At 42.2% G+C, this 26,666-nt stretch overlaps 1 protein-coding gene across 5 annotated transcripts in view; it reads left to right on the top strand.

Moving 5' to 3' along the window:
* The first annotated feature begins 17 nt into the window (after nucleotides 1–17).
* The window catches only part of ZMPSTE24 (zinc metallopeptidase STE24), a 28,498-nt gene continuing 1,849 nt past the window's right edge, over nucleotides 18–26,666 (top strand). Inside the window, exons 1-10 of one of the 5 annotated variants that reach the window (XM_035901226.1) lie at nucleotides 1,353–1,437; nucleotides 3,872–4,153; nucleotides 4,913–5,096; nucleotides 7,991–8,077; nucleotides 8,732–8,848; nucleotides 12,551–12,703; nucleotides 20,434–20,575; nucleotides 22,823–22,983; nucleotides 24,463–24,567; nucleotides 26,453–26,596. In XM_035901226.1, the coding sequence (XP_035757119.1) occupies nucleotides 4,017–4,153; nucleotides 4,913–5,096; nucleotides 7,991–8,077; nucleotides 8,732–8,848; nucleotides 12,551–12,703; nucleotides 20,434–20,575; nucleotides 22,823–22,983; nucleotides 24,463–24,567; nucleotides 26,453–26,596 (1,230 nt within the window). In that variant the 5' untranslated portion in view covers nucleotides 1,353–1,437; nucleotides 3,872–4,016. Of the gene's footprint in view, nucleotides 147–437; nucleotides 1,019–1,290; nucleotides 1,438–3,871; nucleotides 4,154–4,912; nucleotides 5,097–6,485; nucleotides 6,896–7,990; nucleotides 8,078–8,731; nucleotides 8,849–12,550; nucleotides 12,704–20,433; nucleotides 20,576–22,822; nucleotides 22,984–24,462; nucleotides 24,568–26,452; nucleotides 26,597–26,666 lie in introns of those variants that run through there. The other 4 variants (XM_035901228.1, XM_035901227.1, XM_035901229.1 and 1 more) reach the window with 4 other exon arrangements.

Raw genomic sequence — 26,666 nt, 5'->3', positions numbered from 1 at the left:
ACAGGCGCATCTCCCCGCTTGCTGTAGCAGGGTGGTGGGGACACACGCTGTCACCTCAGTGTGTTAGGAGTTCATAGAAGGATCTGAAAAACGCGAGTGCTAAGCCCAGCACCCACCCAGCAGCTTGATCCTCCTCCCCAGGACAGGTGAGAGAGCAGGAAGAGCAAAAATGAGAAAACTCATGAGTCGAAGTAAAGACAGTTTAATAAATGAAGAAAAGAGGGGAAAAAAATCTCACAAGTGAGTGCTGCAAAGGCAGTCGCTCACCACCTCTCACAAGCAGGCCGATGCCTGGCCAGTCTCCATGTAACAGCCGCCTTGGAAGTTAAACCCTTTCCTCACACCCCTTCTTCCTCTACTTCAGTTTTTATTGCTGAATATAACATTACACAGCATGGAATATCCCAGCTGTCCTGGCTGTGTTGCCTTCCAGACTCTTGTCCACCCCCAGCCTGCCTGCTGGGGAAGAGAGAAAGAAAGCCTTGACACTGTTCAGCAGTAGCCAGAACGCTGGTGTGTTATCAACACTGTGTTATCGACAGCTTGTAGGCCACAAATGCAAAGCATACCACCATGGAGGTTGCTACAAAAAATTAACTCCATCCCAGCAAGAGCTGGCACAGCTGGGGAGAGCACTGCTGGGAGGGCAGGAAGCGATGCTGCATGCTCCTGTGGGCCCTTAGATCAGCCAAGCCATCGGTGATAACCTGCCTGCAACCTGATGCTCCGGTCAGAAGAAGAATGTATTTTTAAGTGACAAAGAGTAGGAGCTTTTCCTTTGAGAATGGATAAATATACTGAAACAAGATAAGGCAGTGGATGGAATAAGGACTTTTAGTCTTTAAAAATTTTAAAGTGGTGGCTCTACCAAAAATGCAATAGCACCTCGTTTATGCACTGCCACATCACAGAGCTGTTTTCTGGTGAAGTTGCACGGTTTGCATGGGAGGATCTGCTGTTCAGTTTCAAACTCTGCTTAGTTGTTACTGTGGTGCAGGAAGTCATATCCTGTGGAAAAGTGAGTCTGTGTGATCTTTATATAGTAACTATATTGGCAATAAATAAGTAGGCAACTCACTTTCCAGTTATAATAATTACACTTCAGTTTTATATTTGGAACTTGATAGAAAACAGGGATTCAGTAATATTTGTTATTTTGTGGGTTTGTTTGGGTTTTTTTTAAGCTTGCTATGGTGGCCCATAGGATCATCTTATGTGTTACTTTTAAATCTTCTTTATCTCCTTAAAAATATTGGATGTAGACTTCAAGTTTATTTTTCAATTTTTCAGAGACGCGTGTATAGAACAACAACACATGTACCGCAGGAATTAGGACAGATCATGGATTCGGAAACATTTGAAAAATCTCGTCTGTATCAGCTGGACAAAAGTACTTTCAGCTTTTGGTCAGGCCTGTATTCAGAGATGGAGGGCACTGTAAGTACCTGAGCTGCTCCAGCATTCGTGTGATACTTTTCATGTACTTAAACTGTGAAATACTTTGGTTCTTGGTGATCCTGTGCAGCTGCACTGTTGGCATTCTGGGGTCTGATGTCCAATACTGAAATTTGGAAGGCCTAGGATTCTGTGTTTCTGGTTTGTGGCTGTAACTGCCATATAAAAAGGAGTTATTCAGCACGTAATTTCTCTATGCAGTGCTGACTCATGCTGCACAACTACAATGTGTATGATATTATTATGTTTTAGCAGCACAGCTGGCCTATTACGGTTTCCACTGCCAAATAATTAACCAAAATTAGAATTATTTTAAATTGTTACAAATACAGACCTTTTTTTCTGTGTTTGGAGGGATGCAATTACTTTCATTTTTAGATAAAATTTAAGTAGAAGGTAGAAAGAAAAGCCTGTGAGAACAGGAGTGCCAATGGATACTTCTTACATGTAAGAACAATGGCACTGGGCAAGTAATGTTCACATATATGAAAAAACAGAGGCATTGAGTTAGAACAAAGTATTTACATGTGTGCTATATGAACAGTCTTATGAGAAACCTTTTCTGACTTACTGCTGAAATGCAGTAACACAACTGGGTCAAAAAGGAATCCTGAAATGCCTGGCATTGCAAAATATATTTAGAGTGTGATCTACTACGCGATGAACTTAAGGAAGCAAAAAGGTCAGTTATAAAAGGTAATGAAAATAGTATTGTAAAATAGTGCAAGTCATGTAACTGGGTAACTATGATGCGAAACCAGTACTTTAGAATTGTGACCCCTCTTTAACTTTCGCATTTCCTGATCTCTTTTGTGCAGCCTAACCTGTACGTTGTTTCATTTTGTATGAGCTTGTAAAAATGTTGTTATACATGTGTCAGTATAGCCGTCATATTCTTCCTGCTGGGCTTTTTGGTACACTGAGTAGAACTCCAGACACTTTTTGTGTGAATTTGAAAACCTTCAATGTTTTTGACCGACTTTAGAGGCAGTATTTCATTGAAAAATGAAGCTACCCTCCAATGGGGGATTAGTGGGCAGGGTGAGATGGTACTACCTAGCAAGTGCAGCAAGTCAAAAGGTTCTGAAGCTTTATCTTGATTTCAAGAGCTTTAGCCAAAACAGCTTCCCTTGTTCTTTTTAAGGAAATATACATGGTTGGAATGAGCCTCTTTTGCCACTGAATTTAGTGCCCTGCTATCAGAGAGCCATATCAGCAGTCTGTGCTTATCTTCACCCAGGCCTACTATTGTTATGGTCCCTCACAACATTCTTGCCACTAAACTGGAGATACGGGTTTGATGGATGAATGGCTGTGTCCAAAGAATTACAGTCAATGGCTCAGTGTCCAAGTAGTAATGAGTGGTGTCCCTCAAGGATCTGTACTGGGACCAATATTATTTAATATCTTCATCAGTGACATAGCTAGTGAGATTGAGTGCACCCTCAGCAAGTTTGCAGATGACATTGAGCTCAGTGGTGCAGTTGAGACACAAGAGGGAAGGGATGCCATCCAGGGCAACCTTGGCAGGCTTGAGGAGTGAGTCTGTGCAAATCTCATGAAGTTCAACAAGGCCAAGTGCAAGGTCCTGCACCTGGGTCTGAGCAATCCCTGTATCAGCATCAGTACAGACTGGGGGATGAATTGATTGAGAGCACCCCTGCAGAGAAGGTCTTGGGGGTACTGGTGGATGAAAAATTGGGTATGAGCTGGCAATGTGCACTTGCAGCCCAGAAAGCCAGTCATATCCTGGGCTGCATCCAAAGAAGCATGGCCAGCAGGTGGAGGGAGGTGATTCTCCCCCTCTACTCTGCTCTCATGAGATCCCAACTGGAGTACTGCGTCCAGATCCGGCGTCTCCAGTGCAAGAAAGACATGGGACCTGTCAGAGCAAGTCCAGGGGAGGGCCACAAAAATGATCTGAGGGCTAGAACACCTCACATATGAAGAAAGACTGAGAGAGTTGGGGTTTAGCCTGGAGAAGAGAAGGCTCCGGGGAGACCTCCATGTGGCCTTTCAATATTTAAAGAAGGCTTATAAAAAATGGAGAGAGACTGTTTACCAAGGCCTGTGGGGACAGGACAATGGGCAGTGGTTTCAAACTGAAAGAGGGTAGGTTTAGATTGGACATAAGGAAATTCTTTATGATGAGGGTGGTGAGACAGTGGAATGGTTTGCCCAGAGAAGTTATGGATGCCCCATCTCTGGGAGTGTTGGCCAGGTTGGATGGGGCTTTGAGCAACCTGATCCAGTGAAAGATGTCCCTGCCTATTGAAGAGGGGGTTGGGCTAGATGATCTTTAAAGGTCCCTTCCAACCTAAACCATTCTGTGATTGTGTCTGTGTAGGAAAAGTACAGCCTTTGCTTTTTCTCATGACTTTTTCTTTCTGTTCTGTCCCTGTTACTGTAATAACAGGTCCACGGTGATTTTGGCAGCTGATGGATCTGTAAAGGAATTACTGCATCCATCTGTCTTCCACAACAGAGCCACAAAACCCAGACTATGCTCGTGCTTCCTAAGCAGCAGTCAAAACCTGTTACTAAGTCAAGCATCTTAGCTTATGTTATTCCACTGTTACAGCTGGAAAACAGTTGTGTTTCAAACTGCCGCTGCTGTTATCAGATTGTTTGCAGTGCTCTGCTTTTTGTGTTGCAGTGACACTGATGAACAAAAGTCAAGGAAAAAAACATGGAATATGTGAGTAAAAGCTCCCAGCTAATTAACTTAGCACTGGCCTGAATAAGCAGTTCTCAGAGCAGTCAGCTGAGATGCTGTATGCCCATACTCTACTAGTGTCATCAGTTGTTTTCATCTTCATCTAACAAGAAGTTAGTGTTCTTACTTGGGCTTGATGGGTTGTGGTCTTGGGATTCTGTATCCCAGAACTTCCTGAGTTTGGAATTGGGAGTAAGCTGTCCCAGGAGGGTTGCTAATGGGCCTGCAAGCTATTAGATGTCCAAGCTTTGCATTTGCAGATTTGCTACAGAGGTTGCAGAGCTTTGTGGAAGCGACATAACAAAAGTCCAGTGGCTCCTACATCTTATTTCTTCATTATGGCTTCATTAACATAAATTTTGCTTAGCTGGAGCTAAACAAACTACAACCATATAGTATCCCTGATACTGGGTCACCCCTGCAGCAGGGTTTCTTCATCGAGTTCTGTAGATTGTTTTACGTTACTTGTTTTGGTTCTGGGCATTGGCTGGGCACTTCCTTCTCTGCAGCACTGCCATGGACTTTTGAAAGGCTGATGTTTGTAGAGTTTCCTTAATGAATTTTATGTTAAAGTCTTAAAATTTGTGTTTGTGGTTGAACACTCAAGTCCCATGTGGAATGGTAAGTATAACATAGCCAGCTGTGAGCTTTGGAAGATCTCCACAGCTAGTCCTCTCTACTGCCCTCATGTTTAGAATTCCTGTCCTTGTTAACACATTTCTTATCTTCTCTTCTCCCCAGGAAAGCACACACACAGGTTTCTCTGATTACTTTGTTCCTGCAAAGGGAAAATTACACTTTAATGGAAATTCGACACCCTCAGCCCCCACCCCCACCCCCACCCCCAATCCATTGTCATCCCAGGACAAGAGGTTTTCATGGAAAATTGAGAGTTGGAAAACATCCTTATGGTACCTTTTTTTTGGTATGTTTTACAGATCAGGAAAAAAATCTAGGTAATAGCACTTTCTCAACTGTACTAACTAGTCTAAAAAAATAGACAATCTTGGAGGCATGTAAAGCTTCTTCTGGTCAGTAATGTCAACTATACACTGAAACATTTGGAATAAACTTCAAAGATGAATTAGTTAGCAGCTGGAGCACTTTGAGTGGTAAAGTAGTCATTACCTTTGGAGTAGTCCAAACGGTAGGGATAAAGAACTAGGGTGATTGTTTTTTTAGATGATAGTTTATGAAACATTGAGAACTTCCAGCTATCTACCATGGATTTAGCAGAGACACTGAGGATCCAGCTCACACTGATCTTCCATCTGCTGCTGCTAACACCTCTAGAATTGATACACATCCTTAGATTTTGAGAACTTGTTCTCAATTGTACTGAATCCTGCTGGCTTCACTTCAGACTTGAAGAAGAGCTTGTGTTTCCAAAATAACCTGCCTGCTTGTGTGATCAACCTAATAAAAAAAAGACATAACGTACAAACCTTTTCTTGCATACCCTTACACTGTCATGGCTGCAGTGCACTACTTAATAGGGAAAATACCTCTAGTCTGAAAGTTGCAGCAATGGTATGGTTGTAACTAAGGCCATTAATACTCATTATATTTCAGACAGCTTCTTCATGCATGCCTCATTCCTGAGGCGAACTGTATGAGATTCAACAAGGCTTGGTGCTGGGTCATAACACCTGGGTCATAACAACCCCATGCAACACTACAGGCATGGGGAAGAGTGGCTGGAAAGCTGCCTGGCGGAAGAGGACCTGGGGGTGTTGGTGGATAGGTGGCTGAATATGAGTCAGTAGTGTGCCGAGGTGGCCAAGAGGGCCAACAGCATCCTGGCTTGTATCAGGAATGGTGTGGCCAGCAGGAGCAGGGCAGTGACCGTGCCCCTGTCCTGGGCACTGGGGAGGCCGCCCCTCAAATGCTGGGTTCCGGGTTGGCCCCCTTGCTCCCAGAAGGACATGGAGGGGCTGGAGCGTGTCCAGAGAAGGGCAACAAAGCTGGGGAGGAGTCTGGAGCCCAAGGCTGATGAGGAGTGGCTGGGGTTGTTCAGCCTGGAGAAGAGGAGGCTGAGGGGAGACCTTATCATTCCCTACAACTGCCTGAAAGGAGGAGGGAGCTTGGGGGTGTAAGGCTCTGCTCCCAGGTAACAGGCGATAGGATGAGGGGAAACGGCTTCAAGTTGTGCCAGGGCAGGTTTAGGTTGGATATTAGGAAAAATTTTTTCACCAAAAGGGTTGTCAAGCACTGGAAGGGGCTGCCTAGGGAAGTGGTTGAGTCCCCATCCCTGGAGGTATTTAAAAGACGTGTGGATATGTGGTTAGGGACATGGTTTAGTGGTGGACTTGGTAGTGTTAGGTTAATGGTTGGACTCAATGATTGGTATTTTCCAACCTAAATGATTCCATGATTCTTTTCTACAATCAAGCGTGTAGCCCTGATGTGTAGGGTACATGCAGCTGCTTCTCTAAATGTTTGTGATGATGAGTTACTGCTCCTTTCTGTGATGTTGAGCTGTGTCTTCATGCTTTTCAGAATCAGATTATCAGATTCCAGCAGGGATTATCAGATTCCAGCACGGATTATCAGATTCCAGCAGAGCTAAAGTGAGGTGGTCTCTACTGTCTGGGTTTGCCACTTCCTTTGAACATAAACTGCATCCTTTATTGACTTTGGGAACTCCCTGAACTTGAAAGACTTTTGTCATAGCCAAAGTTGGTGAAATTGGATGACAGTTTTGCAACATTTTGCTTTTAGCAGGTAGAAGTATGATTCATTAACTTAGCAAGTTAATTGAAGGGGAGATGCTGTGTTAGAATTGCTGGTATGCTTTGGTTTATTTCAGCCACTAATTATGTGGGTTTCTTTTTAACTAATAAGTAGTATCAACATCACGTCAATAGCTATCTTTTGTTCAGGGATTGGTACTTCTTGGATTTCCAGCTCTGAAACTTCCAGGTAGCCTGCAGAGCAGACACAAGCCTGCTTTGGTCCTTGCCATCTCCTGCTGACACTCAAAATGCACCCTAATAGTTAGGTTATAACAGTCAGATTTTTAAAAATAAGTAGGTTAAGAAAAACCTGGTACTGTCCATACTGGAAGGCTGCCTACTTGAAAACTGATTTTTATATATATAGTGATGCTTCACTTGCTAAGAAAGTTAATGTGAAACATTTGGAAGTCAAGCTGTTTAACAAACACTACCAGCCTCTGCCTTGAACTACAGTTAGCACTTGCTTCAGTAGCTCTGTCTCAAGCATTTCTTTGATGATGGTCCGTCCTGAGTAGTCCGCTCCCTGTTCCATGCCAACCTGTATGGCAGGAGGCATTGTGAGGTATGAGGAGGAGAGCAGGAAGCTTTCTTAAAATGGTTGAAGCAGCACTAATACTGAAAGTGAAATTAAAGCCTTATTCTAAATGCCTTTCTCTTGGTAGGGAATGAATGCAGGCGAGACTGCCCCACTGCAGTCAAGTTGCTGAATCTTGCATATCCCTCCTAGAGATGGTGCTATACAACCATAGGGCAAATGAGTTTTCAGGTCTTCTGAAAAATTTACCTTATGTCTGAGCCAATACAGCAGCGTGAGTCTGCAGTAAATAGGCTTGGAAATTTGCTAGTATTTCCCAGGCAAAAGAAAAAACAAAAAAAGCTTGACCTGATCTCTACTTCTGTAAAGTAAAAATGAACCATTGCCAAATATTCCAGCCTTTCTTTATACACTGCTAAGATCAGAGGGGGCAATTACTTAACTTTTCTCTTTCACCCTTAAGAGGTCTTTAGCGTGCTGAAATTTTAGTAGAATAAGAAGACAATCTTTCATATTGCCTCTGTGGTATGTGGTTTTGTTTTCAAGATGATTCTTCTCTGTGGAGGAATTCCTTTTCTCTGGAATCTGTCTGGTCAGATATCTGGTCGTGCTGGGTTTGGACCAGAATATGAGGTAAGCAGTCTTCAAATTTTAGTGAAAACATTTGGTCCATGAACTATACTGTTACCATAATTTTTATTTTTAAGCTTGCATTTACTTAAAAGTGGGATTTAGCTATAGGTACAATATAGTAAAAATAACATTTTCTGGTGAACACAAAGATTGGCTGAGTCAGAACTGATAACAGTACGTGACTTTTAAATTAGCTTCCTAATTAAAATAGCTTTGTATGTTAAAACCATACAAATCTCAAAGCTACTTGGGTTGAACGAGGTGGTGGGTTGGGTTTTGGGGGGCTTTTTGTTTGGGTGTTGTCTTTTTACTAATCCTAGATGTGATCTTCCTGCACAGTAAAAGGGTAAGAAATTTGAGGCTACTGCTTATGTTGTCTTTGTGCTGTGGATGAGGCACCTATCCACATTCTTGTCCCAAATCCTTAGTTTTTATTTAAATCTGCTTGATCAGTGTATCTTTATTTTCTTTAACATAGTAAGCTATTCCAGTGATCAGTAATCTAATAATTATAAATGTGTTATTTCTGTGTATTTATCTAACTTCATCTTCTAACCAGTTTCACTTAAACCACTGACATAAAATCCTTTTTTAATACCTGGAATCTTAATGTTAGTACAGGTCAGTAAATATCAGATTATTTTTTTTTTTTAGATTGTTCAATCATTGATATTTTTGCTCCTTGCAACACTCTTCAGTGCAGTGACTGGTCTTCCATGGAGTTTATATAACACATTTGTCATAGAAGAGAAACATGGCTTCAATCAACAGGTATTGTAGATAGTACTTTTACTGACCTAACATCTTCAGTAGGTTTGGCTGGTTACATGGTATGTCCATATCTGTTCCAACGATCATTAGTTTTAGGACTATTTCTACTCACGCTGCATAAAAATAAGAGCAATGACAATCTGACTGTTGCAGAAGTATCCATGCCATACCAGAATGTCTCTGTGTGAGCCCACGCCTCAGCAAAGAGAAGTGTGTATTCTAGCTGTGGAACAAAGAACATTTCATACCTCAGCTATTCATTTTTGGATGGACTCTTCTTTGCCAGTTTCATCTTCTGATTTCTGTGGAGGCAGGAAGGCTGAGCTAGACCTAATGAAGTGGAATCAGTTTGTTTCTGAACTCATGTTCCTAGTAATTGATAACTTGATGTTTCTTATTCCTGTTTTTAAAATAAGTAAGAAAATAAGTGAGGAAAAGAGGTCTAAATGCAGTGATCCAGTTTGCACCCTCTCTCAGTCATCTTTAAAACAGAAGTGCGTAGATCCTGACACATCCTGTATTATTTTGGTTCATGTCAATTATTTAGTGGCCTACTGTTTTCTTTCCAGGGAAGCCCAACTATGAAAATCTATGAAAATTCTCACTGCACAGCTTTGCCTTGACATACGTATGTATTCCTGGAAACAGCAAGACTTCTTTGATTCCCCCCCAACTCCGCTACCCCCGATGTTTGAATACTATGCCAATGGTGGCTCCTGCTCCAGTCAAAGATTGTTCTAGTTAGTCATAAGCCTTGACCAACTCAGAACCTCTTTGTACTCCTTTTAACTCTCTAGTCTTACAAAAAACACCTTGCACTTCTAAAAACATGTGTGTAGCTTCTAACAATCACTTTTTTCTCTCACCAGCAAGTAAATACTCATTGTCAGAATTGATGGCACCCATGGCCATTCACATCCTAAGTGATTCTGAGCCATAGTCCTGGAGATCGCCTTTCCTTCTGCAGATTTTACAGTGAGCATACTGGCAGGCTAACATCCTGCTTCTATCAAGGGAGGAAGGAATGCTCCTATGTTTCCAGGGCATGAGTCAAACAATGTTTTCTTTGAGGAAATACCTATTTGATGTATTTTGTTTGTTCTCTGGCTGTCACATCTGTTCTGTAGTCCTCAAAAATTGTAAGGGCTGGGAAAGTCCTAATTCTTGCAATGTGCTTATGCCCTGGCCTAGCCTAGTCATCCTTTTGACATTCAGAATCCTTAAATATGCATCGCTGTTGTCTCTCACGTCAATCCTGAGTAGTCACATCAGGCCTGCACCTTGATTGTCTCTCCTACCTTAGTGAGGAGTAAGTTCCACCTTGGTGCCAGATCTGCAAGCCCTTTATATCCAGGACACAAGTCCAAAGACTGTCAGTATTGGGACTTGTAGAGCGCTAGAATTAGAGCAAACTGGCAGACTAGCTGATGGAATGAGAGCTTAACTCGATCAGGCCTTGATCGAGCCCTTCCCTCTGTGCAGAAGCAGCAGAGGCTTCTTTAAAACTGTCTTGAAAGCTTGCAGAATCCATGTGATTTCTTTGTATGCTTTAGGGAGGGTAAGGAGGATTCTGGGTATATCCTCCAAACATTTTCTCCTTGGAGCTGTGCTCTCTCTCAGTTCTTCACTGTTGTCAATGCAAGCTTTATGCCTAATCAAATGAGAAAAGGAAGACTTGGTGCTGACACCTGTGGGTGTTGTTAAGTGCCTGATTGAGCCACCTGCATGATGTCTTTCACAAGGTTTTTTCACTGCAATGGTCCTCATGCCAAGAACTGAAGGCTGAGTCCAGCTCCAATCCAGTTTGAGGTACCAAATGTCTTACAAACACAGTAAAATCTCCATATTTCATTTCAGACTGGTAGGCTAGGTCCTTTAGTGTATGAGCCAAATTCACACCTGGTACCAGCCCCCAACCCAGACTTCAGAATTTCTAGCAATGATTCTCAAATGATCTTCAGATAAGATTCTTTCTTCCATGGGAGTGGCTTGCTGAAAACGAGGATTTCTTTTGAAGTCACATGTGCCTTAGAAAGCAGGAAAGAGGTGGGGCAAAGCTGAAAGACACCGTGCAGTTTGATAGTTCTACTCCTCCTAGACTGTGGAGCTGGAAGTAAAGAAAGCGTTAAAGTGAAAACTTGAGCTAAATGGATTGTAGCTGCTGTGTTTCAGAAAGCCCAGTGGAAACAGCACTGGCAGCATGCTCCTGTTAAGAGTTCTTCTAGGTTCTATTAAGTGACCATTTCTTCAGCTGTTTATTAAGCTAAAAAATGGAAAAGCTATGTAACAGGCCTTCTGGCTCAGCTGAGGGAAGTAATAAAGGAGGAACACACTGTTTTGTATTTTGTTTTCTCTCTCCTGGCTTGTACCAGTTTGAGTCTGGATCAAATGGAAAGTTTTTCTTTTGTCCAGGATGACCCACAGAGTTTCCTTCATGCTTCTCCATACCATTTTCAGGAAAGGAGCACTGCTTAATGTAAATGAAAGCTGCAAGTCTTGCTTTTCTAGTTACAGAACTGTTTTGCTGGAGAAGGTAGACCGGACTACCTGGGAATATTAAAGGCAGACAACAAACAGTATCTTCTGGAGTGCTCCATTTGTGTGGGCATATATACAATTACAATATACACATATTACATATATACAATCGTGTTACTGCTGATACTAATGGTTGCTTAGCAAGAATGTATCACCAGAGTGCTTACTGTGTGACCAGAGTGAATATGTCTGTTTATACTATAAAGAATAGTCTAAAATTGTGGGTTTACATATGATTTGTGTTTCTGATAGTCATGGAAGTCTGAGGTGTCTATCCAAATTCTTGCCCCAAATCCTTAGTTTTTATTTAAATCTGTTTCACCAGTATGTTTTTTTCTTTCCAGACGAGTTTCATATCTTTAACATAGTGTAGGGTTTTAAACACAACCTTGTTGGGAAGGTGCTTTACATAATAACCCCCTCACTTCTGTGCCTTCAGGTAGTACTGAAGTAACAATTCCTGAAAGAGCTAGTTGGGTGTCTGATCATGTTGCAGAGTCCCTAGATCAGATTCATTCCGGTAGAGGTCTTTGAAATTTCTATTGCTTCTATTAAAGTTATGCTAATTTTAAAACCTGAGATGGCTACATGAGTAGTAACTGCATGTCAGTGGAAGCTTGGAGTAAAATGCCCAATATATATCTAAACATCTTTAATAGGACTTCTATATATTGGTAGTTAAGACAACCAGCTTAGTGGTAACCAAAAGTTAAGATGAATGGAGGCAACAGCTCAAAGACAAAATATTTTACAGTGGCTATATTTCTTCTAAGAGTTTCCTATTCTCTCAAAATCCTGTAATGTCTAGGATATAGATTGGTAAAGGAATTAAAGGACGGATAAGCTTAAATTTTTCTTTCCTCCTCTAATGAAGGATGTATGTGTAACACAAAATAAGGGTTTGGGTCAGATCTTACTACGGAAGAGTGCACCTGCATGCACTTGGAGTCCGTGTGGATAGAAAGAACCACAGCTACCAGGAGAGGAGGTGAAAAGGTTCTTCCACCTTTTCTTAACTGACTCCGATTTCCTTTTCACATTGGTGTTGCTGTTTTGTGATTTATCTTACTTTGTTTCTGTGATTCCTCTGAAGGGATCAGTTCATTAACCTCTGTGGCACATCAATATTTCCACTGAAAATATCTCTATATCCTTTCTTTACAGACACTGGGATTTTTTTTCAAGGATGCTATCAAGAAGTTTATCGTGACTCAGTGTATTCTGTTGCCAGTGACATCCCTTCTGCTTTACATTATTAAAATAGGGGGAGACTACTTCTTCATCTATGCCTGGCTCTTCACATTAGTTGTTTCCTTGGTGAGTACGAGAATATGTTTGGGTTTCTTCCAAATGTTAGCTTACTTGCATGGCTCGGTGTGTTGAGGTTGAAAAACATAACTGAAAGGAAATGGGGAAAAATCTAAATCTCCTGGCAATTTTACTGTCTACAAACTTCAAGTGTGTCTTGCTGTCAGTGTACTTGTTCAGGAATAACAGGTCATACTAATTGTCCACGTTAATGTGGTATCTTACATGTTATCTATTTAACACTGAGGTGTCTTCATCATTTGAAAAATAAACATTCAAAAAGCTTTAGAATAGATACTGGAAATACAGCACTGTGCAGTGCTATGTTTTCCTTTTTCTTAAACATAGAAAGGACACAAGGACAGCCAGCAGTTTGGCAAGACAAGGCAATAATGTTTCCATTGGGCTTTTCTTGCAGGTTATCAAACACCAATTCTCAATTGCATTGCTTTGTATTTAGACAAGTAACAATATTCCATTGCTGGTTCTGCTTATGTAGCTGCTTTTATACACCAAATTGGTAACGGACTTCTTTAGGGCTTATATTAAAATGATCTTTTTGTATACGTCATAAGATCTAATGTTTTCTATTGTTACTATAAGCTCAGAGGGGTTTTTTTTCTATTTCAACATAGTGCTCTGCTGTCTTTTTCCTCAATATACTAACCATTGCTCACCCAAGGAACAAATTACAGAAGTGCTGTTTTATGTTTGTTCATTTTTAGATTAAAAGAGCACCTTAACAAGTATAAAAGAATTATTATGTTACAGTAATAAAATAAAGCCTGCCACATTACCGTAACAATAAATTTGGGTCAATCAATCCCTAGTTCTTGTGTCAACTTCAGACTTTCTGGTTGAGCTGGAGTGCATCATCAAGAAAATTTTTAGGAGTACTTGAGTAGGAAATCATTTTTTTTTTCTTAAGGTTCTCTTTCATGACTTAAGTAAGTGTTGCTTTTTTTTTTTTATTTCTCCCCACTGCTTCTAGATTCAGATCACTTTTATAGCCTTCTTGGACTTTCAATTTGTCAGCTTCCTTTCTAAAGCACAGGCATTGACTCGCCACATTTGTACAAAAATGTGATCATAATGCTACATGAGAGACCACTGCAATTAACGCAGGAAAACCTGATTTCCCGCTTACATACCCAGTAGCTGCACTGACTTTCCCAGACATGGCAACATGGAAGGAATTGTGGCTCAGTTTAAATCAAGACTGCAAAGTCTTTTCATAATCCTGTTTTTATGGGATATAGATCTCATTATCTGAATTGTATTTGTTGCTTACTTGTATTTTTGCTTCATTGATGGCTAACATGTAACTGAAGTAAAACCTGTGTGGATTAGTGGATTTCTGTATGGCCACTAATTCTGGCATAGTGCAGTTACCAGCAATGTGTGTCTGAGGAACTCGATGACAATAGCGTAGTAGCAGAAGTCCCCCACTTAGGTGGTAAGTCTAGCTTATAAGTACTACTTTTGAGTTCTTTCAAGCTTTTTTTTTTTTTTTTTGTTGGTTGGCTTAATTATACAGTATTTCCTGTTGTTTTGCTCTGCTGGCTTCTGCTTTCTGTAGTCCAGGTGTCCTTATGCTCTGACATCTTCCCTTATGTCTCTGAATGTGTTCTGAAAGACGTACAGAAGTGGTGCTTAGAGACATGGTTTAGTGGTGGAATGGCAGTGTTAGGTTAATGGTTGGACTTTATGATCTTAAACAGTTCTGTGATTCTATGAAAAATCATAGTGTTAGGTCTCACAAGGACAGTCTGGAGAGGTGGGTCTGTGTGAACCTACCTCATGAGGTTCAACAAGGCCAAGTGCAAGGTCCTGCACCTGGGTCAGGGTAACCCCTGGTATCAATACAGGCTGGGGGATGAAAGGATTGAGAGCAGCCCTGCCGAGAGGGACTTGGGGGTACTGATGGATGAAAAGCTGGATATGAGCCGGCAATGTGCACTGGCAGCCCAGAAGGCAAACCATACCCTGGGCTGCATCAAGAGAAACCTGGCCAGGAGGTGGAGGGAGGTGATTCTGCCCCTCTACTCTGCTCTGGTGAGACCTCACCTGGAGTACTGCGTCCAGCTCTGGAGCGCTCAGCACAAGAATCACAGAATCACAGAATCGCAAGGGTTGGAAGGGACCTCGGGAGATCATCTAGTCCAACCCCCCTGCTAAAGCAGGCTCTCCTAGAGCATTCTACACAGGACTTCATCCAGATGGGCTTTGAATATCTCCAGAGAAGGAGACTCCACAACCTCCCTGGGCAGCCTGTTCCAGTTGTCTGTCACCCTTAGAGTAAAGAAGTTTTTCCTCATATTCAACTGAAACCTCTTATGTTTCAGTTTGTGCCCATTGCCCCTAGTCCTGTCGCAGGACACCACTGCAAACAGACTGCTTCCATCCTCATGACTTCCGCCCTTAAGATATTTGTATGTGTTGATAAGGTCCCCTCTCAGTCTTCTCTTCTTCAGGCTGAACAAGCCCAACTCTCTCAGCCTTTCCTCGTAGGGGAGGTGCTCCAGTCCCTTTATCATCCTAGTTGCCCTCCTCTGGACTCTTTCTAGGAGTTCCTCATCTTTCTTGAACTGGGGAGCCCAGAACTGGACACAGTACTCCAGGTGGGGTCTCACCAGGGCAGAGGAGGGGGGGAGGATAACCCCCCTCGACCTGCTGGCCACACTCCTCTTAATACACCCCAGGATACCATTGGCCTTCTTGGCAACAAGGGCACATTGCTGGCTCATGGTCAGCTTCCAGCGTATCAGCCACTCCTCCCAGTTTTGTGTCGTCAGCAAACTTGCTGATGGTACACTCCGTCCCCTCATCCAGGTCATTGATGAACAAGTTGAACAAGACTGGGCCGCGTACCGAGCCCTGGGGAACTCCACTAGCTACCGGCATCCAACTGGACTCTGCCCCGCTGATCAGAACCCTCTGAGCCCTGCCATTCAGCCAGTTCCCAATCCACCTCACTGTCCACTCATCCAACCCACACTTCTTGAGCTTCCCTATGAGGGTGTTATGGGAAACAGTGTCGAAAGCTTTGCTGAAGTCAAGGTAGACAACATCCACCGCTCTCCCCGGACATGGAACTGTTGGAGCGGGTCCAGAGGAGGGCTACAAAAATGATCCAAGGGCTGGAGCACCTCTCTTATGAGGATAGGCTGAGAGAGTTGGGCTTCTTCAGCCTGGAGAAGAGAAGGCTGCGGGGAGACCTGATCGCGGCCTTCCAGTACTTAAAGGGAGCCTATAGGAAAGACGGGAACAATCTTTTTAGTAGGGCCAGCTGTGACAGGACAAGGGGTAATGGTTTTAAACTAAAACAGGGTAGGTTTAGACTGAATCTAAGAAAGAAATTCTTTACAATGAGGGTGGTGAAACACTGGAACAGGTTGCCCAGAAAGGTGGTGAAGGCCCCATCCCTGGAAACATTGAAGGCCAGATTGGACGGGGCTGTGAGCAATCTGATCTGGTTAAAGATATCCCTGTCCACTGCAGGGGGGGTGGACTACATGACCTCTAGGGGTCCCTTCCAACCCAAAACATTCTATGATTCTATGAAATATGTCATTTCACATGTATTGAAATGACTGTTATGGGAAGATTTGTGCAGATTCTGATCGGTACTTCTTAAACAATTGTTCTTTTTCTTTCAAGCTTTGTTCAGCAGTATACTCTTAAATCATAATTCAGTGTTTGAGCTACTGCTCTGCCAACCTGAGTGAAACAGTCCATACTTACAGATTATTCTAGTGTAGCCTTATTATTTGCAAAACTGGGGAGATGTTAGTCATGTGATATCCAGTTCACATTTTAAGTCTTTAGTCTTAAAGGCTTTAAAGACTTGCTTTTTCATAGAAGGATTAAGCTGAAATTTTAAAAGAACTAGTAGTTTCAGGATTGAAAGAAGATATAGGATTTTCTGAAATGGCCTGCCCTCATTTGTACACTGCAAGTTAAAAATTTTTCCTTAGCTTCCTTTATACCAGTCATTGACTGCTTTTATTCTTGTCATGTTTTCTTTAATATATGTATTGTAAAAAATGTTGTATGATCTCATATGAGAAACTTTCTGAATGTCCATTTTATAGTCTTTATCAAGCAAGTTTAGTAGAAAGAGATGTGAGTAGTACCTAAGACTAAATTTCAAGGTAAGAACCAGAACATACTCAGCTGATACCACATTTCTTTCTCTGTCACTTTCCTATCACAAATGAGTATTTTTTTTTTGTTTTGCCTGCCCCTTCCAATTGAGCTGTCCATGTAGATATTGTAGAGAGGAAATTAGAATGTCAAAAGCCCAACGAGAACTCAACCTGGCCACTGTTGTAAGAGATAATAAAAAAAGTTTTTACAAATACGTTAACAGCAAAAAGAGAGCCAGAGAGAACCTCCATCCTCTATTGGATGTGAGGGGGAACATTGCCACTAAGGATGAGGAAAAGGCTGAGATACTTACTGCCTTCTTTGCCTCGGTCTTTAATAGCCTGACGAGTTATCCCCAGGGTACTCAGCCCCCCAAGCTGGAAGACAGGGATGGAGAGTGGAATAAACCCCCCATAATCCAGGAGGAAGCACTTTATGACCTGCTATGCCACCTGGACAGCCACAAGTCTATGGGGCCAGATGGGATCCACCCAAGAGTGTTGAAGGAGCTGGCACAGGAGAAAAAAAAGCCACTCTCCATCAATTATCAGCAGTCCTGGTTAACAGGAAGGGTCCCAGATGACTGGAGGTTGGCAAATGTGATGCCCATCTACAAGAAGGGACGGAAGGAGGATCTGGGGAATTACAGACCTGTCAGCCTGACCTCGGTACTGGGGAAGATTATGGAGCAGTTCATCTTGAGTGTGCTCACCAGGTCTATGGAGGACAATCAGGGATCAGGCCCAGCCAGCATGGGTTCATGAAAGGCAGGTCCTGCCTGACCAACCTGATTTCCCTCTATGACCAGGTGGCCAACCTGGTGGATGAGGGAAAGTCTGTGGATGTTGTCTACCTGGACTTCAGCAAGACCTTTGACACAGTTTCCCACAGCATTCTTGTGGGGAAGCTGGTGGCTCAAGGCGCACTCTTTGGGTAGAAAATTGGCTAGATGGCTGAGCCCAGAGAGTTGTGGTCAATGGAGTTAAATCCAGTTGGCAGCCAGTCACAAGGGGTGTCCCCCAGGGCTCAGTGTTGAGGCCAGTTCTGTTTAACAGTGTCCCTGCTCACTGCAGGGGATTTGGACTAGATGACCTCTAGGGGTCCCTTCCAATCCAAAACATTCTATGATTCTATGATTCTATGATTCTATGATTCAATGATCTGGACAAGGGGATCGAGTGCACCCTCAGTCAGTTTGCAGTTGACACCAAGTTGGGCAGGAGTGTTGATCTGCTGGAGGGGAGGGAGGCTCTGCAGAGGAATCTGGACAGGCTGGATCCATGGGCCAAGGCCAACTGTATGAGGTTCAACAAGGCCAAGTGCTGGGTCCTATACTTGAGTCACAACAACCCCATGCAACGCTACAGGCATGGGGAAGAGTGGCTGGAAAGCTGCCTGGTGGAAAAAGACCTGGGGGTACTGCTTGACAGCTGGCTGAATATGAGCCTACAGTGTGCCCAGGTGGCCAAGAGGGCCAATGGCATCCTGGCTTCTATCAGGAATGGTGTGTCCAGCAGGAGCAGGGCAGTGACTGTGCCCCTGTCCTGGGCACTGGTGAGGCCACCCCTCGAATGCTGGGTTCAGTTTTGGGCCCCTCACTATAGGAAAGATGTTGCGTTGCTGGAACATGTCCAGAGGAGAGCAACAAAGCTGGTGAGGTGTCTGGAGCACAAGTCTTATGAGAAGTGGCTGAGGGAAATGGGGTTGTTCAGCCTGGAGAAGAGGAGGCTGAGGGGAGACCTTATCGCCCTCTACAACTGCCTGAAAGGAGGTTGTAGTGGAGGAGGTGGTTGTTGGTCTCTGCTCCCAGGTGACGGGCAATGGGACAAGGGGAAATGGTCTGAAGTTGTGCCAGGGCAGGTTTAGGTTAGACATTAGGAAAAATTTTTTCACAGAAAGGGTTGTCAAGCATTGGAATGGGCTGGCCAGGGAAGGGGTCGAGTCCCCATCCCTAGAGGTATTTAAAAGCTGGGCAGATGAGGTGCTTAGGGACAGGGTTTAGGACAGGATTAGGTTAACAGTTGGACTTGATGATCTTAAGGGTCTTTTCCAAACTAAACTATTCTATGGTTCTATTTTTCCTGAGATTTTACACTTCAGAAACTGATAAAACAGGGGTTGGTCTATCATTTACACAGCAAAAGCTAGAAAATAAGATGTGTTGTGCGGAGCTACAGACTTCTGTACTGATTGTGTACCAAGACTGAGCAGCTCAGTCTCCCCCCATTTCTTTTTCTTTTTCCTGAGGATTAAGTGCATGCCCAGACAATTGGTGCTTTTCAGGTGTCTTGCAATGTCACTGCATCTTTACAGGGTGTGCTCATGGTTATGTGTGGGTTTGAACAGTCTTTGATATGCAAAATAACCTTAAGAGGTGTTAGATTTACCCTTTAGAGTTCGGTTTAGGGGAAAATTCCAGTTGTAATCACATTCCATAACTCTGTAATGAGTAATAAGAGTTGCATCCTTCTACCAGTCTGTTATGCCAGCTGATATCAAGGGATTATACAAAGATCAGAGATGAAAATTTGAAATTAGTCCACACATACTGCATGGTCTGAGACAGTTGCCTGGACTGAAGCAGACAGCAGATTTCTGCTATATAAAATACCCTCCTACACTTGCTGCAAAATATCTGCAGAGGTTTAAACCCTTGTCTTAACAGTTACAGTAACAAAAATAACTTATTTTCTGGAGGTGTTTCATGTTGATGCCTTCACTTGCTATGACTTTGGAAAAGTCAGTTTTCCTAGTTTTAGATTTCATTGGACATTTTCAACAGCACAGACACTTTCAAAAGTCAAGGTACTTGTTTTCAGTGGAAAAAACCTGTCAAGATAACTCTGAAGTTAATGTTGATGCTCATTTGCCTCTCATGTCCTCTTCCTTTTTCGCTAACCAGAATTTAAACTTTCCTCCTGATCTTTTCTTTAAAATAAATCAATAAAAACCACATCATGAAGGTCCAAAGTGTGAGGGAAGGGAGTTCAGCTTTTCTTCCCATCACAGTGTTATTCCAGCCCTGGCTTTCTCATCTGGGATGCATCTGCTGCCAGTTAGAAGAGATGCCAGTGCATTGTAGTGATTTTTGGGACATGGCTGTAAATCATTATGGACCAGAGGCATCAGGCAGCAACTGGGATAAGGGGAAGAAAGCAGGGGACATGAAATTTCTTGCATGTTTTAGACCATGGCTTTGCAATTAAGCAGGAATTTGAAGCAGCAGGACTATCTCCTGGTTCAGTTGGCAGTAGTGTCACTGATAAGACGACTGCTGCCAGCTGTCACAGTGGCTTTGCCTTCTTTGGTTTGATGAACCGTCAGAGCAAAAGCACTGTTTAATTCTGCTGAGGGCTGTAGATTGTAGATTAACCTGCCCCCACCCCCATCTTGCTGTTGAATTGCTGACTCTCAACAGACTAAGTAGTTTTCTTGGTAGATGGCTTGCTATAGATCACACTTCATACAGGACTGTGCTTTATCCAGTGTTTTTCCTGAAATTGTGCCCTCTTTTTGCACTTACTCATGCTCCACCTTTAGTACTAAACACGTGTTTGTATGCCTTGTTTTTAATACCTGTATGTTTGCAGGTGCTTGTTACAATCTATGCAGACTATATTGCACCTTTGTTTGATAAATTCATTCCACTTCCTGAGGGAGAGCTCAAGGAACAAATTGAAACAATGGCAAAGAGCATTGACTTCCCATTGACCAAGGTGTATGTTGTTGAAGGTGAGATTTTTTTAATAAAAAGACTTTGTAATTTTGAATTTGTGGATTTTTACCTTTGCTTGTGGATGCTGTGGTAAGGCAGTTGCTTATATGCTATTGTAATACTTGTCAATGTCTGTCCCATTTTCCTTTTTTTGCCTTGGGGTCAGAAAAGTGAAGCTGAATGCATAGCCTTAACTCAGCATCTTGTTGGAAGCATTGTCTTGGCTCTGTGGAATAGAAATACATAGTAAAGTCAGAAATGGAAGCAGCAATCAAGATTCCAGTTTTAGAACTTTAAACCAGAGGGAAAATGGGTTTTTATCTCTTCTAGTCTCAGTTTAGTATTAATTGTCTCAAAGTCCTTGGTGAAACAGTTGAAAAAGTTATGAAAGTTAAAGGCACCTATTCCTTCTTAGAGTGTTCACGTGGACAGCTTCTTATGGAATGACTGGGTGAACTCATACCTTCTACTTGAGACTGTAATTTTTTCACTTTCTAGTAATGAATTTCTTGTCCTCTTTTCCTAGGTCATGGAATATAACATGGAGCATGCCAGCTGCCATGTCACTTCCTCTACACTTCTGTGTTCATGGAGCACTTCACTGTTTGACATTTCCACTGTTACTCATTTTGCTCCCTTCTGAACTTGATTTCAGGGACTTTCCCAATTTGAGTTTTGGTTTTGTGCTTTCAAAACTTTGGGCTGGCTAAATCCAGCCAGTGCTCTGCCTTAGTGCAGCCAGGAACTACTACTATTGATATACTTGGGGACCATGAAACTCCTCTCTTTCCTAGTGAAGTTGAAGCTTTTCAAGCTTGAGTCAGTACAGAGGCTTGCCAAATAGGTAAGTTTTTCCCATGTGCATTGCTGGCTGTATCCTAGCTTTTAACCGCGGCGACAGTCCTATGAGCCAATTGTTGGTACTCTGGCACCTATGTAGTGTACTACTGCATTGGCTTTTTCAGCATGTCTGCATTTAGTGGCAGTGGTCTGCAGTGGAGGGAGGCTGCCAGACCCCCATTTTCTTTCCTGGCATCCTAAGAGTATTGAGCCAGCACCATTCCCTTCTGACACGGGGGACTGGATGTGTGAACATCTTTTTGCCAGTGTTTTTCTGCACTCTGTCTTGGCTCTTCCCACTCCAGAACTTGTGCAACCAAGTCCTTTAATTGCAGGGTTCATTCTGTAACAGGAAGATTACAGAGGTTCCTTCTCTACCAACACTTAGTGGAGGATGAAGTTTTTTATGATAACACAGATGAAAGGGGACATTGCTACCCCGTGGCACTGGACACTGAGGCTTTATACTCTGACCAGCCTCTTTCTCTGTTGATCTGTCTTGGCTTGGTGCTGAAGGTTACCATGACCATACCATGGGTTGGCTTGCAGTGGAACAATGGATATTTTGTGTCCTAAGGAGTTGATGCAGCTCATACATTTATAGTAAGAGTTGAAGGCAAATGCCTTCAACTTGAAGTATCTTATCTTTTGCTGCAAAAACCAAAGCAATCCACCTCTTCTCTCACAGAGACCTCTTCCAGTCCTGATCTTGCAACAGCTCCTGTCCTATAGACAGGCAAAACCAGGCAGAGTTTAACATCTGCTTTGATCTAGACAGCTTTTTAATTAACTTTAACAGTCCATGTTCCATGAAAAGAGATGAGTTTCTTGGCCCCAAGTGTATTGATAGCAGAAACAGTCCATGATTCACCTGATGCAGATAAAAGTAGCTGTAAAAAATTACCTATTTAAACAAAAATAATTTTGAGGGACTGCCTGATACCTGTAGTTCATCTCTTTGTCTTCTCCTTATCTGTTTCTCACATCTTCATCCTTATCTTTTTTGAGTCCTCTTCGATGGCACATTGAAAGAATTCTAAATGTATTAATCACAGGTCCTTTGCCAGGAGGGCAGCAGATGTTCTGTGCAGAATGCACTTTCCACTCTGAACCTGAAGTTGCAATAGAAATTGCTTTTCTTCTGGATATTAGATCTTCACATGACTGTTCTTATGTTTTTAGTGATTACATGTTACAAATGAAAAAAAATTATTTCTCTATTGGAGTCAGTAAATGAGATAATCATTACTTAGATAATTTTAAAATATGCTTCAGCTTGCAAACTCATTTGCTTGAGTTTGTCTACTATTCATTTAGGGACTTTGAGAATTCCTTCGGAAGAATCTGTTCTGTGTAATATTGCATTGCCTTCAGTGCAGGGGATCATTCAGATCATGGTCTTTAATGTAAATTTTCCCCATCAGGTTCTAAGCGTTCTTCTCATAGCAATGCTTATTTCTATGGATTCTTCAAGAATAAGCGGATAGTACTCTTTGACACCCTCCTGGAAGATTATTCTGCATTGAACAAAGAGCCAGCAGAAGGAGAAGATGGTGAGAATGAAGAGACAAAGTCCAAAACCAAAGTGAGTTCATCTTTGTTTTTTCTCATGTTACTTACATTAACTTCTTGCTGAGATATTCCCTTCTGTTTTATTAATGTATTTTAAAGGTCCTTAATGAGACGCTAAAACCCAAACCCCAATGATTTCAACACCAAAGTATCCCTGAGCTGCTAATTGGAATTTCTGGGGCTTTGTGAGTGCTGCAGATAGCACCAAAGAGACCATAGAAATCCACAGGGGCTTTAGCAAAACATTGTTTCCTTGCATGTAAAAAAAAGGCCTTCCTTGTAATGGTTTGAAAAAGGGACATGTTCAAGGGTTTAGCTTGTGTTCCTTCTTTTGGGACTGCCACAATGAAGCTTCCCTTTGAAGGAAATACTTTTGACTATCAGTGTGTCATTTGTGTGCCTTTTACTACACCCAAGAATTTTGGTGCAAGAGGCACACACGTTCTGTATTCCATGCGTGCATCCTCCCCAGCCCTGGTCAAAAACAGGATGATGGCCTTTCGTTGTCCTTTCCATTGATGTGCAGCTGCACATCAAGAGTCTGCTGTAGCAGCTTTTGTGGTTTCAGGAGAGCATAGGGATGGTTAAAACTGATGGAATATTTTCAGAAGAGCCTGAAGGAGTAATTCTGAGAAGAAGACCTCGTGTTGCCTAGGGTTAGGCAAATGTACAGATTGCTGTTCAGTCCTGCTTCGATTCCTTGTAACCGTGTTGGTGGTGGAATTCTCTTCATCCATGGTTTGGTATGGCATACTGCAGAAGTAGGTGATGAGAGAAGGGATTTTGAGCTCACCTGCTCAAAATGCAGAGAGACTTCTCTAGTCATAATTAGAATAATTTGTTCCATTTCTACAAGTTCTTCATCTGAGTTCTCAGTACACAAGCCCACATGCTTGATTCTGATTTGCTAACCGTACCTTTGAAGGTACAGATATTCACAGATACCAGTCCTAACAACAGCATTAAGGCATGTCATAGCATTTGCTGCAGAGGACAGGGATGTTGTCATTCATTTCTAAAGGAACAATAGCGCCTTGGGAGGGAGGCTACATGTTGAGTGTTGAATAAAGTAGGGAGAGGACTTTGTTCTCAATTTGATGTTGAAAGTCTGTGGCTTTGAATGTCTGCTTCCATTGTAATGCCTTTTTTTGAGTATGGAAACAGGATGAGATCAAAGGATGGTAGGAGAGAGTTTGGAAGGCAGATCTTCCAGCGTTCTTCCCGGTTTGCATAGGCATGTCTGCATACATAGAAATAAGAGAACACCACCTCATGGTAGAAATCTTACTGAACTTAAAAGTTTATTTTTTGTAATTATCTTCTTGAAAAAGGCTCAGTAAGAAATTATATGTATGTATCTGCTGGTAGAAGGGAATGGCTTGATCTAGGCATTCTTAGGTGACCTAGAAAAAAACCAAACTAATAAGTAATAAATTTATTCAGTTGTGTTCAGTCATACCTGATATGACCTTCTGCTTGGTTATTCCCTCAGAATAAGAAACAAGGGTGTAAAAATGAAGAAGTTCTGGCTGTACTTGGTCATGAATTGGGTCACTGGAAACTAGGTCACACTGTCAAAAATATTATCATCAGCCAGGTAAGTTATGATAAACTGGTGGTTTTCCTAGAGCATTCTGTAATTATTGCCGTTTCCAAATACCGGCTTCCAGATTTGTAAGTGCATGTTCACACTTATGCCCTGCAACAGAAAGTTGGTTGTTTTCTTTGTTGTATCTACAGTGAACATGCACTAGCCTTTCAGTCCCCTCCTTGCTCCATCTAAGAAAGCATGTCTGCTGCTATTTTCATTCATCTCAGCAGCTTTCTGAAGTTGGGACACATTTTTCCTTTTTGTCTAAATCTCAGGGCCTTCTCTGAAGGTCTATTTCCATCCCTGTGCTAAGGATAGGATTGGATGTATCCTGTCTCCCAGCCTGCAGTTTTTTAGGTGTTTGTCATTATCTCTGAGAAAGCTGTGTCTGAGAGTTTCTATCAGTCTTGTTCCTTGGAGGGCTGATAAGGGATGTGTTTGAGGATTATGAAATCTGACACAGGAGGGCATTCTTATTTGTATTGTATTCTCATACCTTGTGCATTGATTACTGGTAAGTTGCTTTATTGTGCCATTCTTCATGCATGTCCAAATCAGGGTGAACATTGAAGCAACATCTAGAGATTGCCCAACCTCGCCTAAAGGAGTCTGTTTACTCATGCATATGTCTCTGGGCATTGCACAATACAAGGGAATTCCTCCCCCAAGCTTCCTACTTCAAATTCTTTCATTTGCAAGGCACAGCTATATGTCTTCTGTTAAATTACTATCAACAGTCGCCTGCATGCTTTGGTGTGGGTCTATCTTGTTCCAGATATCACTCCCCCTTCTTTTCTCGAAGTTCCCAGCCTTTTGTTTGTTTGTTTCTCTCAGCTGCCCTCCTATGCACCTTATGTAACTCCATCATGTATTTCTTGAGATGTGTGCACCATTTCAGGAATGCTCTTCTGTTCTTTTTCTAAGGCTATTCACTAGCTTTTCAGGCTGTGCACATCACTATCAAGCTCCTGTTTAAGAAAGTATCTATCTTTTCATTTCCACACTGGCTTATTCTTGTCCATGCAACTGAACGCTTCAGTGAGGTCCTTCTCGCTTTCTGCTTTAAGGCAATTATCTTCCAACTTCTGGCGTCAGTGTTGATCCCTACTAACTAGCAACTATTATGATGCCTTTGCCACTCTGCTAACTTGTGTAACTTTTGTCTTTGGATCCACTTTCTAGATACTATTTTGCTGTAATAGGTAGATTTTATCTTCACTTCCAGAAATTTTCGCAAATTCTTCTGCAATGTCTTCTACTTTTTCTGTTGATTGTTCTCTTCCACAGCTATCCTGCTTTTTCTGTCCCGTGTGTTTCAATAACAAACAATAATCTGTCACCTTGCACATCACTCTAAAAAGAACAAACAGCCACTTGCATGGATTGAAAAGGTACTCATCACCTTCTCTGGAAAGCTTGGTGAGGCATGGTCCTGCCTCTTACCTCTAGAAAGCCAGGCAAGCACAAGTGCTTGTACACAGTGATGCATGGCTTAGATGGAAGCGTAGATTGTTTCCGGGAATAGACGTATGACACAGCACAGACACGTTTTGTTTGGTTTTAAACTCTTTGGAACCTGTGGTTAATTCCAAGGAGATGGAGTCTACCCTGTGCTCCCTCACTTACCTTGTCTTCTTGCCTTTTCAACTTCCTTCGCTACTTAGACTTTTTTTTTTAGCTCACTGACAGAAAATAGTGTTTCTTTGCTGCATGCATCTACAGAAAGCAGGTAAAGGCCTGCTATTTGTTCCTCTTTGTATACCAGCTCTAAAGTAATCTATTTGGGCTTTTTCCACTGGTGTTTCTATGCAAATATGTAATATGAATAGGTCATGTTTTAGACTTAGATGAAAAACTCATCTTAATCAAGAATGTTGTTTCCTTTTTCTAGATGAATTCCTTCCTCTGCTTCTTCTTGTTTGCTGTGTTAATTGGTCAAAAAGAACTCTTTGCTGCATTTGGCTTCTATGACACCCAGCCTACCCTGATAGGCTTGATGATTATTTTCCAGTTCATTTTTTCACCTTACAATGAGGTAAATTGTTTTCAAGACATAGATGCTGAAGTATCATCCTCTATAAATAGTGATTTTATTTTGACTGGTG

This window comes from Egretta garzetta, unplaced genomic scaffold (assembly GCF_000687185.1).
Source record: "Egretta garzetta isolate BGI_Z169 unplaced genomic scaffold, ASM68718v1 scaffold368, whole genome shotgun sequence".
NCBI classification, from domain to species: Eukaryota; Metazoa; Chordata; class Aves; order Pelecaniformes; family Ardeidae; genus Egretta; species Egretta garzetta.
This window is presented reverse-complemented; position numbering and strand designations above follow the sequence as displayed.